This window comes from Stylophora pistillata, chromosome 7 (assembly GCF_964205215.1).
Source record: "Stylophora pistillata chromosome 7, jaStyPist1.2, whole genome shotgun sequence".
Lineage (NCBI taxonomy): Eukaryota > Metazoa > Cnidaria > Anthozoa > Scleractinia > Pocilloporidae > Stylophora > Stylophora pistillata.
The window spans coordinates 18,352,316-18,368,085 of record NC_142525.1 but is presented as its reverse complement, the minus strand read 5'-3'; the positions used below and the strand labels follow the sequence as shown (position 1 = coordinate 18,368,085).

The 15,770-nt window shown below is 38.8% G+C and overlaps 1 protein-coding gene across 1 annotated transcript in view; it reads right to left on the bottom strand.

The window, feature by feature from the left end:
• Positions 1-15,770, bottom strand: part of LOC111334644 (unconventional myosin-VIIa) — a 36,271-nt gene that overhangs the window by 7,177 nt on the left and 13,324 nt on the right. The window contains exons 14-38 of the mRNA XM_088726236.1: positions 15,356-15,434; positions 14,342-14,473; positions 13,803-13,938; positions 13,372-13,478; positions 13,103-13,240; positions 12,736-12,797; positions 12,460-12,649; positions 11,774-11,953; positions 11,243-11,461; positions 10,736-10,843; positions 10,022-10,165; positions 8,710-8,781; positions 8,220-8,288; positions 7,743-7,877; positions 7,092-7,178; positions 6,705-6,788; positions 6,538-6,630; positions 5,726-5,989; positions 5,134-5,262; positions 4,780-4,953; positions 4,461-4,688; positions 3,996-4,169; positions 3,245-3,489; positions 2,748-2,917; positions 2,191-2,378 (exon numbers count right to left, since the gene is read on the bottom strand). Of these exons, the coding sequence (XP_088582362.1) occupies positions 2,191-2,378; positions 2,748-2,917; positions 3,245-3,489; positions 3,996-4,169; positions 4,461-4,688; positions 4,780-4,953; positions 5,134-5,262; positions 5,726-5,989; positions 6,538-6,630; positions 6,705-6,788; positions 7,092-7,178; positions 7,743-7,877; positions 8,220-8,288; positions 8,710-8,781; positions 10,022-10,165; positions 10,736-10,843; positions 11,243-11,461; positions 11,774-11,953; positions 12,460-12,649; positions 12,736-12,797; positions 13,103-13,240; positions 13,372-13,478; positions 13,803-13,938; positions 14,342-14,473; positions 15,356-15,434 (3,607 nt within the window). The remainder of the gene's footprint in view (positions 1-2,190; positions 2,379-2,747; positions 2,918-3,244; positions 3,490-3,995; positions 4,170-4,460; positions 4,689-4,779; positions 4,954-5,133; positions 5,263-5,725; positions 5,990-6,537; positions 6,631-6,704; positions 6,789-7,091; positions 7,179-7,742; positions 7,878-8,219; positions 8,289-8,709; positions 8,782-10,021; positions 10,166-10,735; positions 10,844-11,242; positions 11,462-11,773; positions 11,954-12,459; positions 12,650-12,735; positions 12,798-13,102; positions 13,241-13,371; positions 13,479-13,802; positions 13,939-14,341; positions 14,474-15,355; positions 15,435-15,770) is intronic.

Here is a 15,770-nt window from a genome sequence, read left to right as displayed (position 1 = left end):
GACAAAACTGTGCAGATACAATGATAGCCACACCACTGTGATCAGAAAACATCACTGGCACGTTTATACTTGTCGCCACATAATGCATCACAGAATAGAACACGCCAATCTGTTTAAGCTGCCGCTGTGTGTTATCAATTATAAATAAAAATCGTCGAATAAATCATTGCCAGGTAATAACGTAAGTATCAGCGTAGCTTAAATAGGATTGGTAGATATGGTTCGTCTTAGTAGCGTCTTAATATTTAAGCCTCAATCAAACAACAAGAGGCACAACAAGCAGTTTTTAGCAAGAATCGATTCCCAAAAACACATTCAAGGCTGCAAATAACGAACGAGCAGTCGCCGGTCACGTTGTCCGGTCAAACATGCTTTTGCTCGGACACTACCCTTTTTTGGCCGGACAAATTTTAACAGTCGGAATTCTTGCGATAGTGAACCAAGATTGCACAGTTATCCTTTTACAACTAAAAAACAACTGAATCCAAGTCGGTCTGGCAAGAAAAATTAAAACTTAATAATTTTACTACTCTTTTGTTTTCAGTACAACTCAGAGCCCTATTTTTAAAGTTACAGTTGTGAATTTTTGTTAGAGTTTAAGAGTGGTCGGATTCTCCAGGTTTTGGGCCGTTTGCTCGCTTTTTGCACTTTGCAACGAATGCTACTTGGAGTATTCTCGATGCAGAAAGATTATTCTTCGTAAGGGTGCTTTCCGATCATTCAATCAGTCAAACAATCAATCACTTTATTTAAGAGTAAATTATGGTATCTAGCCAAGGGTAAAACCCTCTACTGACTGGGAACACTTAAATAAAGTAAATAAAATAACGGAAGACATGATGATTTGCAGTCGCAACAGGACTTGGTGACATCGTGGAAATTTGCGACTGCCGGGAATTTCTCGACCACTAATTTGTCTACTTTTATAATCGTTTTTTTTTTCTTTCGGAAACATGACTGTTGGCCCTTGTGATTATCAAACGGTTCAAAATTAAAATTTCTTTGAACGAGTCGGTAGATGACCGGACAAGATGTCCGGCCACCCAAGGATTTGTCCGGACAGTACCCAATTTTGACCGGCCGTTATTTGCAGCCCTGACATTTGATTAGCAATTAATTCAATTTCCATGGAATAAACAGACTCCGATGCGCGGCAAAGAAGCACACACACCAAATGAGGCGACGTCCTTTGAGAGTCAAAATATGCACTACAAAAAGAGACCTCCATAAGAATTATACCGTTTTGAGATTGATTTTCGTAAAGCTAATAAATCATTTTAACAAAAGGAATTCACGGAAACACAAAATAAATGACATGGGTACTAAGTAAAATAAATATGGAGGGAGAATGTTTCCCGCTCTCTTCAAAAATTCAAAAATTTCTTCCAAAATTTCAGTCAGAGCTCTGACAAAACAACGTGATGTGAATTTTCGAGGATAAAGGAAAAGGTATGTATCAACAACTCGGGATCATAACCAAGAGTTGCCTTATAGCCTTTCAGACTTTTGGCTTTTTACCGGAGTTTCAGCGACACGTAATTCTGCGGTTCCTCTTGCAGGTTAACAGAAAATAATTGATTATTAACACAATTCGGTGCTGTGCCATTTCTGGCTTCTTGTGGTCTTAATCTTATAATTTTCTTTCTTTTGGCTTCAACGCAAACAATCGATAAACAGGCTACCTCCTCGAGGATGCAAAAATTTACCTGGGGGACACGGCATGCGAGCAACAAATAAAGCCGGTTTGCACGTTCCTTTATGTGACATTAATTTAACGTTAATTGCTGTGATGAACGATGAATCTTTGAATCAACTGAGATTCAGTTGCTACATTCACTAACAACTATCCAGCACTGATTTTCTACGAGTTTCAGCAACACATAAGCTGTGTGTCAAACGCTTAAAAATCTTCGCGGAACAGAAAATAGCGGCCAAATGTTTGAGCACTTTAACAAGTCTTAGCGTCGGAGGAAGGGTGTCAGGAAGATACTCATTGCACCATTTGCGAAGCTCAATGCAATTCAATCATGATTACCTCACTTTCTACATAACCGAGTTTCGCAGAGGAAGGGGATAAAGCAAAATTGTATGATTTCTAAAAACAGACTTTTAAAAGTCTAAAGAGAAACAACCACTTCAAAAGCAGATTGCTTGAAGTGTGCGAATTTGCTTTGCTGTGAGACAATTTACCATTGTATCTGACGTTGGTTTCGCAATGGTAGGCAGCACATAAACACATTCAGCGGGGAAGTCTCCCTTCTTGCTTGTCCTCTCACAGATACCATAACACCAGCCAGAGTTCAGAACTGTCTCTCCTGTGTCACTATCAAGAATTATTAAATCACCTTTCTTGAAACTAAGGAACGATGAACTCTCAGCTGAAAAATGACAAAGAAATAATACGTAAATAAATAAAGAAATAGTAGAATAAAAAATAAGAATAAATTCAATCTTTTAAACACAACAATTTGGATGGAATCTACTGCTAGATTAATTCAACATTAATATTCAGTCCGTGGCCATTGAAAAAGAACTTATTATAGTTAACGTGATAATTGAGGTAACTCTAGTTCGCATTTCATAGGAACACAAGTGAGGGCAATTATTTAATCAAGAAAGGTAATCACTGTTTAGTTTTTAAAAACAGGATTTATAAAAGCAACATCATGAAAAGTACAGAATTAAAGCTAAATCATTATCATTAATATAGAACAATGAAGATAATCATAAACCCAACTAGTTCGTACCTGGACTCTGATAATCAACCATTGCCACCACATACTTGGACCTTTTCCGTAATCCCTCCAAGAAAAACTGAACAAGTTCTTGAATGTCATCAGAGTTTGCTGATGTAAATGTGTACTCGTCCCCTTTCACGGTAGTTAGTGTGAAACTAGAGCTCTCTGACTTCATAGTCCTACCACACACAATTACAATTAACTCCAAACAGAATAAGTACCACTTGATACCTTTTAGCCGGTCCTATGGAACGACTCGTCTATTTATCCCCTATTACATAAGTAAGAGGTCTCTCTTAGATTTGGCAGTAATTACAAGATAAAAATACAGTGACAACAACAAAGAAAGTAAGAATTACTCTCACTTCGCTTTTTCTTTTTAGAGTCAGACGAGTTCGTCACTCATCAATACCCTAAATACAAGGTCTTCATTGTTATTTTCCTATTGATCGTGAATCTCAAGCATCATTCTCTCCTTAGTTAGACAAGGATCATGATATATTCACCTCAGGCTTGTAACAGTGGTTATCTCTGGAAACTGTAAATCTAACAGAACATGCTCTTGATCATCCACGACATAAACCCCGGTCCAGTTCACTGCCACTATAACGTCGTTCTTTGGCAGACTAGGGCCTGAGAACTGGTATGCTTCGTAAAATCTAGAGAACAGCAGGGGCCATTTATATCGAGCATAGTTTACTACATCCTCTTTCACTCTTTGTGGATTAGTCTTCTCTGTTGTGTAATAACCCTATTAAAATAAGGCATATAAAACATAACATTGTATATACATTATTATTTAAGCATAATGTTCTATTGAAACACAGTTAGTAGAGGGGGACTGGTCCAGTCCCCCTCTACTAACTATGATTGAAACATTGTAACTGATCTCTTTACGAACGGACATTGTCTGATTTCGTTTTACTAAGGGAACGAAATTCAAATAAATAAGACTATTTTCTTATTTACATTCCTACCAGTTATCATGACAATAAAAATAGGATCTTTTCTTTGTTAGTAAGTAGTTCTAGAATACACGGTCGGCATTTTCTAATCCTCCTTCTCTTTAACCACGCAACCAAATAGTACATTTTTGGAATGTTTGACATCTCAAAAAAGACTCAAGTAAGAGAATAACATCTTTAAAATAGGTTGAATTGGGCCCCAAAAAAGAACTTACCTTCCCTAGCGGCAGAGGGTTAGAAAGTGGATTGACAAATCTGCAGATCGCAAGTTATAGGCCTTAATTACACATACCTTTTTGTGGCAGTTTATTACCAGCTGGGCCCATTTCTCCTGCACTACCTTACCCCCTTGAAGTTGACTCTCAGGGAGGTAGGAGGGTAGTAAGTTGACGAGTCTGTCAGCCAACATTTCCTTACCATATTCTACATAGTATTGCTTTGCAGCCACATCTGCAAGGTCTTCATCCTGACAAGAAAAAAAAAAATCAAGAACATGAACAATAATACAATTTCTTATGCGAAAAGACAAAAGCGCACCACATAAGTTGCAAACCGAAATAGGCTTGTTTGCCAGACTGGTCAAATTCTTGCCACAAGAAGCAGGATTGAACATATGGGGTAGAAAAAGCAAAGTAATAATAACGGACATGTTAAATGTAAAACTGTTACTTGTATTTATATTGAAGCAGACGCGTTGAAATGAAACGATGGAGTGGAGCAATATTTTCCATGGTTCAAATAATTGTACTGACGCTACCTTATCACAGCGATACTCTCCAAACTTCACTCCTCTCACCACCTGTTGGTAAATCAGGTTTGTGCCTATTTGATCGACTGTAGGGTCGTGCCATGGAGAGAAGATTTCTTTTCTAAAGAACAAACGCCAAGGTGCGTTCATCTCTTTGGCTCCTTTCTCTTTGGCGTACTGTTCACACTGAGAAATAGCATCCATCACGTGATCACTTCCACTTCCCAAACTGGACACCTACGGGCATAGAAATGTCAGTCAGTGAACCATTCACAGAACTGACGGAGACTGAAGCAAGGGAAAGAAGAAACAAAACTTCACAGCGTACCTTGTCGAAGAGCGCGATATAAAGAGAGAAGCCAAACTGATCTGTGAGTGAGATCTTGTCAGCCAGTTGTGTGCAAAGTTCTTTTGCTGTTGTAGCAGAATCCGCAAGTAAGGTTTTTGTGGTTCCATCCATAAATGTTATCGGCAGCATTAACGGCTTCTTAGATTTAGTTGCCTAATTAAAATGAAATTCACAAAATCAACAAACTTAATATTTGCGGAAAAACTTACATCATGTTCCATTTTCAAACAAAGCCCATGACTATATCCGATAAGTTTAACTTTACAATCAAGAGATAGTGTCAGACTGCAACATACTCAAATCAGATGATAGTAAGTAAGAGAGAAACGCTACCTGTAACTCCAACCAGCTGGGGGGTTGGTGCCTACAACCGTTCTGCTGTGTCCTCCTCAGTCTCTCTTCACAGTATGGCGCGTACCCAGGGGGACCATCTCCAATAAAACACTTCAGATATTTGACGAACTAATGGCACCACCAAGAACATCACCACAACCAAAATATCCCACAAACATAAAACAAACAAACGAACAAACGCGATTCAATGCAACATTACTTCGAGTAAGTTACCGTTCCTACTAATACCAACTAACCCGTCACACTTAGCGAAATCATCCCTTGGTGCGCACAGAGATAGAGAATATTAAGTAATAAAACGGTCTCTGAAACATTCACGTGATTTTTAGTGTTTTACTGACGATTCTATTCCCAGTGCTATCACAATTTTTCAAGCCGTGACTTAACTTTAATTTTGATTTGCACCTAAGCGATACAGAATCCTGTCAGCGAATAACTCCGTTCTTTTCTCCAAATAGTTTTCGTTGTCCTTAAAGCGTAAATGCACGTTGGCTTGTGCATATGGTCATTTTGTTCCATTTAACAGAGAAGGAAACATACATAGAATAACACGAGACACTCGAGAACTGACCTTTTCTGAAGGTGCAAAACAACCCAGACAGAGGGACATAAGAATCCATCCGCGCGCATGGCTGGACTTGGAAGGATTTTGAGTTAACTGTTTACAAATCTGACAGTAAATTTCGTCTCTGAGGTCTGGTCGTAGTATACCATGCCCGATGATAAAGTGAAGTTTCTCTAAATTAGATGTTGGTCGATCCTGAGCTGACAAAGGACCGTAGCCTTCTGTCAATGTACCACTTTCCTCTGCTTCTTTCAACTTTGATGTAACATCCTGTTCATGGTAATACAATTGTACACGATTCAGTGTGTTACTCAACTTGGATGAGAATATCATTGTTACACTGTAAATATTATTCCTATGGTTTACGAGGAAGAGCAGAAGTGGCGCAGTGCTCAGAGCTTACCACCTACAACATGGCAGAAGTACTGGACAAGAGCCACGTTGGTTTACTTGTTACTTCTCTATGACATTCTCTGAGAAAAATAACTCCAAGGGTCATGGGAGGTAAGAAGGATGGAAGATGACAAAGGTAGGCATGTTGTAGGATTTAAAACAAGCAGTTACATAAATCTCAAGTAAAGGCTGACACATTTAAAGTTGTAAGAAACAAAAAAAACTCCACCAAGAACTAGAATTGATGTAACAAACAATGATCATCAGAAGGCTTCAGTTGTGTTTGTTTTCTGACTTAGCTGCTGTCACGCCTTTTTGCAAATATAACGTTAGATTCGTTTGTTTCGTAAGTCGACTTTTACCTCAGTCAAATCAAAGATAACCACGCGTGTGTTTGGTTAACTGCTATCGCTCACATCACCCACCTTTGTTATTTTCGACTTCCTTTTCAATGTTAATGAAACAAGTTTCTTTCTCAGAGTCTCTCTTTTCTCTCTACTCAGTGAATTGCTGGATCCCTGCAACGTCAACAAAACAAGACAATGAAAATCCAACAACTTAAATTTAATTAAAAAAAGAGAAGTCGACCCACCCCAAAATCTTGCATTCCGTCGATCCCTTTGTTCTTGTACTTTCTTCCAAGAGTATCGTATATTTTGCTCATCACGGAGCTGTCCTGCTTAAATGAAGTAAAACATAACATAAGGGGACCAAGAAAAGCTGATAAGAATGTCCTTAAGGCAACGACACATGACACACTTTGGAGTTAGGATATCGCCTAAAATCGCCCGCTTCCTTTTTCATTATGAAAACTGAAATTCTTTCACAACCGGAAAAAAATCATAAAAAAACACTTGACGAGACTTTCTACACATCATTCAAACCCCATAAATATTATTGATACGTAAAGTTCACTGAAAAACACCAACAACTCAATGAAATTGAATGCCTATACAAAGGTCGTTTCATTGAATGTTACCTTGACGTCTGGCTGTGAGGTGATGTACTTGGGCTCTGGTAAGTCGCCCATGAATCTTAAAATTGTAATCCACACTGCTAACGCCGCCTGTTAAGACATCACTTCATTAGGAGCGGAACAGAAACAAAAAGTTAACTAAATCTTGCTACCAACTGAAATGACTGAATGTGCCAGGAAACAAACGAACATCACCATGGGGTTGAAAATATGCGGAACTGAGAAAAGCTAAAAAAAAAATACTCTAGAGTCCAGCATGATTTGAAACTGCGAAACAGTGCAAGAACAACCGACAGGACGAGGCTGAACAACAGGTATTGATTTCCCAGTGGTTCTGACTGCTTAAAAAAGCGATTTGTCATTGTGGGCACAACTACCTATGACCACAACATTTTTTTAAACAGAAACACAAAATCAGACGGTATAACGTATTAGTAGACCATTATTAAGGGCTATACATTAGCAGGTCGCGTTGTGTACTCTCGACCAATGAAAGTAACTAAAAAAAAAGCGAATGATGATGTACACAAGAATGCTGGGTGTAGGATCAGTATGTGGCTCCACATTTCCCGCGTAATGCATATCAATTAATGATTTAAGTGTTTAGTCAAAGCCAAATTGTAAGCCTATGGCGTCAGATGCGGTTAGAATTACCATGCTGTCGGCTTCACTGGTTAGCGGTAAGAGGGACTGTTTTAGTGGTCTTCTGATATATACAGGAGTGGCTCCACCTTGAAAGTACGTGGCAGCAAACTTAGAAAACTTGAACTGTGAAACATCTTCTTCTGGCTAAAACAACAAAACAAACTATTGTCAGCAAAACAGGAGGAGATTTGAACCCACTCCACCCCCAAAATCTCGTAAGTAACTCTCCTTACTGTCTGCTATACAATTGTTCTGACGTTAGTTCAGCAAATTTGGTATTGGATCAAATAATAATAATAATCCCCTAATTGATGTTTTCTTTATTCTCATCACTTGTCTGCTTGACATTGTATTGATATTGTAAGGAGAAATTCTGTCTTGTTTACTCGCGGGAGTGAAAGGGTTAAGGGAGCAATCCAGACGGTTGTAGAGTGAAAGTTAAAAGTGGAATCCGAAAAAAGCAGGTTTCTCTGAGCATGTGCTCACCTCAGGTACTGATGGCACGGCAGACATTTCCTCGGTGGCAAACTCAACCTCTTGAGCTGGTTCTAGATCCTGAAAAGAGGACAAAGAATGGAACTGAGAAAGGATTGCTCGGAATTGGAAAATTTAAAATGAAAACAATAAAGATGGACTAATGAAAATAACAATTATGACTTATAAAAAAAATAACCAAAGAAGGGAAACTTTGAGCAAACATGCTGTTAATTTTTTTATTTCAGTAATACCAAAATTTCCTTGAAGCTTAAGTGTTGTTGAACAAAAACCTTGTATGAGCTAAAAATTCTCTCCCCTCAAACTATGCGAGAAGACTTTTAAATGTTGATCCTATTTTCGTATCATTGCTAAGTTGTTAGCCTTGTGCGATTGTCTACCCTAGAGGAGACAATGGAACAGCTTTAAGACTATTAGAAACCAGCTTAGGTAAAGAATAAAAACAAGAATTTCCGTTGGTGATGTAATAACACTGTCTTACCTTGAAGGCGGTGGGGGCCGAATCGGGCATTGGTGTCTTCTCCTCTGGCAAGAAACCGAACATTTCATCGACCTAAGAAGGATAACAAACAAAAACAACGTAACTTACAACCAACAACAAACAAACATTTTTACTTTCCTTGTCTCGTTACGGAGGCATTGCGTGCTCAGACGAAATAAACACAGCCCGATTTAAGTCACGCTGAGTATGAAATAAAATGATGGCGCTTTCTGTTCTCCTTAACTCCATGGTTCCTACAGCAGCAGGGCAGTGACCGTACCTCTCCTTTGAAATTCAAAATTTCTTTTAATAAGAAAAGCTCTTCTTCATCTTGACTGCAAAGTTCCGAGTCTGAACTGCTCTCTGCTGTCTTGTCCTCTTCAAAGCCACTTCCATTAACGCTTTCGTGATCACAGACAAAAGCTTCAAATTCGACAATTCTTCTCTCTGCCGTCTCATAAAAGAATCCTTCGAATCCGTCCACATCCATATATTCTGGCGATTCAGTTTGCCTCACGGGACTCCACTGTTTGCTCGAGAAATTCATCTTCTTACTTTTCAGAGTGCAAAAATTTACGTTCGAACCTTTAACATTCTACATTCTAAATACGCGAGTAAGTACCCTCCACAGTATTAAATTTCACAACTGAACACGAGAACCAAGAATTTCCGCTGAGTAGGAGGTCATCACCCCGTGACCCTCTCTGTGTGACAACATTCAAATGCACAATACAATTTCTCTTCATCGCGTGACTTTCGTTTTAGTCTTCTTTTTATGAAAAGTTAACGAAAGACACCCGATGTAGCAATACATCAATTCAATGAAGCCACAGCGATTTTTTCCTTCTAACGCTGCAAACAAAAGGTTGCATGACAACGAGTTCATATCCGTGCGTAGACGCCGAGGCTGTTAACTGTTAGCGTTGAAGTGACCATTAATTGAATACCCGGTGGAAGACGAAAATACTCTCTTTATTAGAGGAATAAGCTCATCTAAAAGGTAATCTTCAAATTTACAATCCAAAAGAAGGAAACCTACATACAAGGAAGATCTTGCGCACAAGAAAAGTACTTTACAGCCTACAAATAGTGCCACTTACCGAGACCACAGTTCTCCTTGCACGAGGACATCTACGAGTCCATTTTTGAGGCGAAATTTTCAAGAACGTAAATATCATGTCTGTTCAATTTTAACTATTTCGTGAAGTTTGAGTTTAACCGGCATCCAAATAATCCAGACTGACACTAAACATAGGAGAAAGGAAGACATGCAAAGCGGTGTAAGCCGCCTGCTCCTGGCCAGCATTCTTACCATTTTAGAGTCATCCACATCTTCTTCTCTCCTTTTCTTAGCCATTGCTTCTGCAACTTCTATTTCATGTTTCTTTTTCTCAGCCTCCCGTTTTTTGCGTTCATGCTCTTCCTTCTCCTCTTGCTCAATCTTGGCCATCCGTTCCTAGAGTGGTATTATCAAGAAAATAGGAAACAAAATTACACTGTTTCTACTATCTCTATTGGACAAACGCACTCTCCGGGGAAAGAATGTTTGGGTAATTTACTACCACAATTCTACAATGACTATATCCACTTTACAAAGTTTAAGTGCTTTCACTGCTAATTTTTGACATTCTCAATTAGATTATATCCAATGGAAAATTTTGGTCTGTATACCATTCGATGGTCATACAGTGCAATCTAGTTTTCTTGATAAGAGCTGGTTGCACTGCAAAAACAAAAATTGAAATATATCACAATGAATGGTCATCGATTAGAAAAACAAACGAGAATAAAAACAGAAGTGTTGATTTGAAAATCACCTAGTTCTCTATCAGTGAGTGCTGTCATTCATCGATCAATTCACAGACTCATTAAAGTTGGCTTGATGGCCTGATTTACAATATCTTCTGTCAGACTCAAGGTCAAGTTTAGACACATTTAACAGATGTGATAGAAAGTCAAAATGGTATCTTTTCCACTAGAAATTCATTTTAGTTGGAAAAAAGCATCATTAATAATGAAGCTGCACCTGATGAAGTCTCTGTGCTTCTTTCTCTGCTGCATCAGCCGCCATGGCTTTCTTTAAGCGCTCCTCCTCCAGCTTTCTTAACTTCTCCGCTTCTTCGCGTTTCTTTTTCTGTTCAAAAGTAAATGTTAACATTATAAAATGACATTAAAAAACAATTTACTTCTACATTTTATTGCAGCTGAGATTTCTTGATTGTCACTTTTTTAAGAATACTGCTTAATATCTATAGTTTGCAGAAGCTCTCGCTCAGTCAACACTCAGTCAATCTATTAACAGTCACCTCTCCGTGGCAGCAGCATGCACTTTTATAAGAAGGACAGACAGGGTCCTAATAGGGACCCTTTGACTTGGTCTGCGCCGCTCGAATTCCTCCGCCATTTTTAACAAGTAACTCTGTTTAAAGAAGAGAGTTCTTTCATATGGTCAGAAAGAGTCAAAGTGACGGCTCAATAAACAACTGACTGTCTAAGACTACGAGTCCGATGTAAGTGTGCTTTACGTTCTGACCTCCACTCTCAATTCCTGCGTTCGCCTTTTAGCCAGCACCATTCGTATCCCTGCTTGAATCTTAACTATACTCCTCAGACGATTCTTGTACTCTTGTCGCGCTAGGAATCCCCGACAGAATGCTTGAAACACTTTCATCCTTTCACGCAGAGTTGTATACTTTGTGGCTAATACACGAGCTCTGTAGGTGGCCTGAAGTCTAGCCAGACCACTACGGACCTGAAAAGAAACAACGGCATTTTAGTTAGTGAGATGATTATTCAGTGACCTGACCACCATTTTGTTTAGTTTCCCTGACAGTTTGGTGGTACTTAACCATAACCCTAGGTCGAGAAAGACACTGTCAAAAATTAGTTCCTTGGCCAAGAACACAAAAACTCCAGGCAGGGTTCGAACCCGGACTCATTATTTTGTGAGTCGCATTAAACATTGCACGATATTACTTTATTGGCTGGAAAACACTCAATACCCAACAAGCGCTACTCGATTCACAACTTTCGCACAGTGTAACTATGCATAAAAACAACTGACCATGGCGAATCTTTGTCTTTCTTGGAAGCCTCTCCATGTCTTCTGAATAAGTATTGAGCCAGTTTTCATCTTTGTATACCGCTGACGGATCAAAAACCCACGTACAACTCTCTGAATCATAATGGCGCGCTTGGTAAGAAGTTTATCCCGCTCATCTTCAAGCTGGATGTCTTGCATGTCCTACCGATCAGAGATCATTCGTTCACTGTCGTGTGTTAAAGCGAGAGAAGCCTCCAATAAAGCAAAACAAGAAAAATCCAACGCTGATATTACCAAATCCTTTTTATAATGCACGACGTGGAATATCAAGTCAATTTATTGCTATGTCATACAACTGGACGAGATTTTGGAAAACATGAAAAAGTAGTCTAGTTATTACACATACACATTATGCTTCTCGTTTTTTTCTTATTTTTTCTTTACACTTTTTTGTTCTTTTAAATCAACAAGTGTCACTTCGTCGTGTTTCAATTGAAGACTTATCTTTTTCGTAATCAATCTCTTATTAAAATCATATGCGTACAGGTGAGAACATCAGCTGCTTACGTTAAACAACGACTCTTTAAAAACTCTGGGCTCTAATCAAAAGCTTGGTCCTCAAAAATGCCACTTTCCCGCATCATTCTCAGGTATTTAATGAAGTATATAATCACTGAACAGCTAAGTTGTATCTGCAAGTAACTTACCTTGAGGAAAATCTTAGTTTTTCCAACCTGCCAGTCAGAATTTACGAGAAGCCGCTTAGCGATTGTGACAGCAGCATTTTTGAGGCCCTGAAAATCCAAGGCGTCTCTCGCCAAGCCTTCACTCAGCATGTGGTAACGGTCAATGAACTCCTTAAACGTGTGCCGAATAGGATAACCAGCTTTCCGTATCCTAAGGTACAGGAGAAAAAATATGCAGAGGTATTGTGAAAAAGTGAAAGGTGTGGAATCTCCCGAGGAAATAAACGTATCTCTTACCTTATGGTCTCCATCATGCCAGAATAGCGTAACTGCCGGCAACACAGACCCCGATCAAATCTCTGAAAGTAGAAAAGCGTATTGATCAAGTGAACCATGAGAGGATCCACCTAACAGCAGTGTACTCTATAAGCAACCGTGAACTGCCTTTTTATCGGCTCCTCTTTGAAGCGCCGGGTACTTTGATTAGACAAAGAAGTAAAATACCTGTCTTGATATGAAATAAATTCCATCCTTTACCAACTACTGTTTTGTTTTTTTTTTTACTATTTTTTTTTTATGGCCAGCGACTTGAAAATATCTTTGGAGAACGCTGTTATGTGGTTACATGTAACCCCTTCAGGTCACGCGACTTCTGAGTGCTCACCATTGGTTTCTTGTGGTCGTTTGGTTTGATGCAGCGCACAAAGAAAGGATGACAAGATGATAAGGTTCTCATCAGTAAATCAAGAGACTTTTTGAACTGGGCTCCAAGAGTTGGCGAACGTTTCCTTGTATCTTCACCCTGAAACAAATTTGGGTTTATGATTACACTGGACAAGATCAAGCCTACGCAAACGGCGCACAGCGAATTAACCGCAACTAAGATAATTATCTAAGAAAAGAAAGTTGATCAATCAGTCACAGAGTACCAACCATGGCTCTCTCTTTGGAAAAGAGTTCAAGTAAGAATGGAAACTTGCTTTCTCCAACCAAATCAACAAGATCAGCACTGAATGTGTCGCGATTCTTGTCCAGAAAACCTGTCATTGAAATCAAAGTTTTAGTAAATTTATCAACAATACACGAACACGACATTAAACTCTAATAATGAGGATTTGTCGTTTGTTTGCATACAACTACCTGAGTGCCTCCCAAAGGCACTCTATGTGATCTGTGTGGATCTATCTATAGTGGCTACCTAGCCGTGAAGAGTATTACCTTTTGAGCTGTAGTAAACAGTGCCTGCATGTGAATCTATCTATAGTGGCTACCTAGCCGTGAAGAGTATTACCTTTTGAGCTGTAGTAAACAGTGCCTGCATGGGAATCTATCTATAGTGGCTACCTAGCCGTGAAGAGTCTTACCTTTTGAGCTGTAGTAAACAGTGCCTGCAAAATGACAAATACCAAACAAGGAAGAAGTTGAATTGACCGGGGAAAGAAACAGTTTGGATCGCTTGTGATGGGTATTTATTTTCTGTAACATTGTGGCATCTGAACCCTGAAAAAAAACAAAGGAGTAAGCTCCACAAGTTATTTGGCAGCAACCACAGTAAAACCATTGGAAATACACTTCTCTTTTGTTTTTCTGATATATCTATTAGTAACAAAGCTCTACTAATGGCTAGTGAGACGAAAACTACAGTTAATTACAGGTATGTACATACAAACTACAGTTAATTACAGGTATGTACATACAATGTAAACAAGCTAGAAAGATTCATGTCATGCACCAAGTGGACTTTTTTTCAGGGATAATGATATAAAACGGGACAGACGAGGAAAATGATAAATGCACGTTGTCTCATAATCTGTCATCATATTATTCTCCAGTGAAATAACAGTAATCATGAGAACAAATCACAGACAAACTACATCAGATAAAGTAAGAATCCATGAGCTACCTTAGGAAATCGACTTTCTTCATCCACCAGAGCAATGATGTTCATGGGCTTTTGTGCCAGTAAATCAAGGACGCTCTGATTATCGACAAACGAAATATGTTGCCATTTTATGTCCTCTTTGTTGTATTCTTCCTGAAAATAATAAAAAGATGTAATCAGATGTAAATTGGCAAACTGATACACTGAACAGCCTTTGGTTTGAAAAAATTAAAAACAGATCTTGACTAACTCCCTGCGATGTATGATGTATGATGTAGGATGATGTATGTATGATGATGTATGATGATGTATTATGATGTATGTATGATGATGTATGATGATGTATGTATGATGATGTATGTATGATGATGTATGTATGTGATGTATGACTGGCCTTTCTCAAGGGACTGTCAACTTTTGAGCGGACTGAAACTATGAGGTACTGACATCGGCGCAGTTAGCAAAGAAACGGAAATATATCAATTGAATGGCGGTGTTCGACATCACACTGACTTCCTCATCAGTCATATTCAGTGCTAGAGATCCACGCACAAGAATGTGCCTATGTTTGATGACTAACTCGTCATTTTTCGCGGTTACAGTAAACTAACCGGGTTATCTTGACAAGTAAAATACTTCCTCGAAATAAACTTGTATATAAACTTCTGTTTTAAAAGCTGAACATGTTGGGATTTTCGTGACAAAGTTTGACAGCGGATTTGATGACATTGAATTTAATTGATCTGTATAACTTATAGAGTGTTACTAATAACTCTCATTCGTAAGCGTAGATTTCAGATCAAGCATGATACAAAAACTGTGTATCGTTGACTAGAGAGAAGTATTACGGAGCAAATATTTGTTTACTTAACGACACACTTTGTTTTTAGGCTTGACCGTAAATATAATTTTATTCTTTCATTTTCTCTCAGTGTCTGCTTGTGAGGAATTTCACTTTCACATCATCTTTTGCTAGCTGACTTGTTCTACGAAGTGTTCAACAATATTTCAAACAAGAGGGACACTTTCACTTGCCTGTTCCAGTTTAAAAATGTGTTGAACGAAGAACTGTTGAAGGTTCTCATTGGCATAATTGATGCAAAGCTGTTCAAAGCTACAAAAAACAGAAATAATGATATAATGAGAACTAAAGAGTACCAAAGAAAGTAAAGTTTAAAAAGAGAAAGAAAGGAATGAAGGAGGAAAGGCAGAAAAGGTGGGGAGGGAATAAGAAAAGGAAAGGATGAAGAGGGAGAAAGTGCAAACGAGAGAAGGGAAGAGAGGAGGGTGGGAAGGGAGTGTCCGCCCCCACACTTTTCGAGTTCGACCCCACCAAGTCGAGTTCGCCCCCAGATTGTGTAATGTCTAAATTAGTTTCTTTCGAAAAGTCTGGTTGCTATGACCGAAAATCCAATGAAGCCTGGAACGCGTTCTCATAATAAGTCTTAAA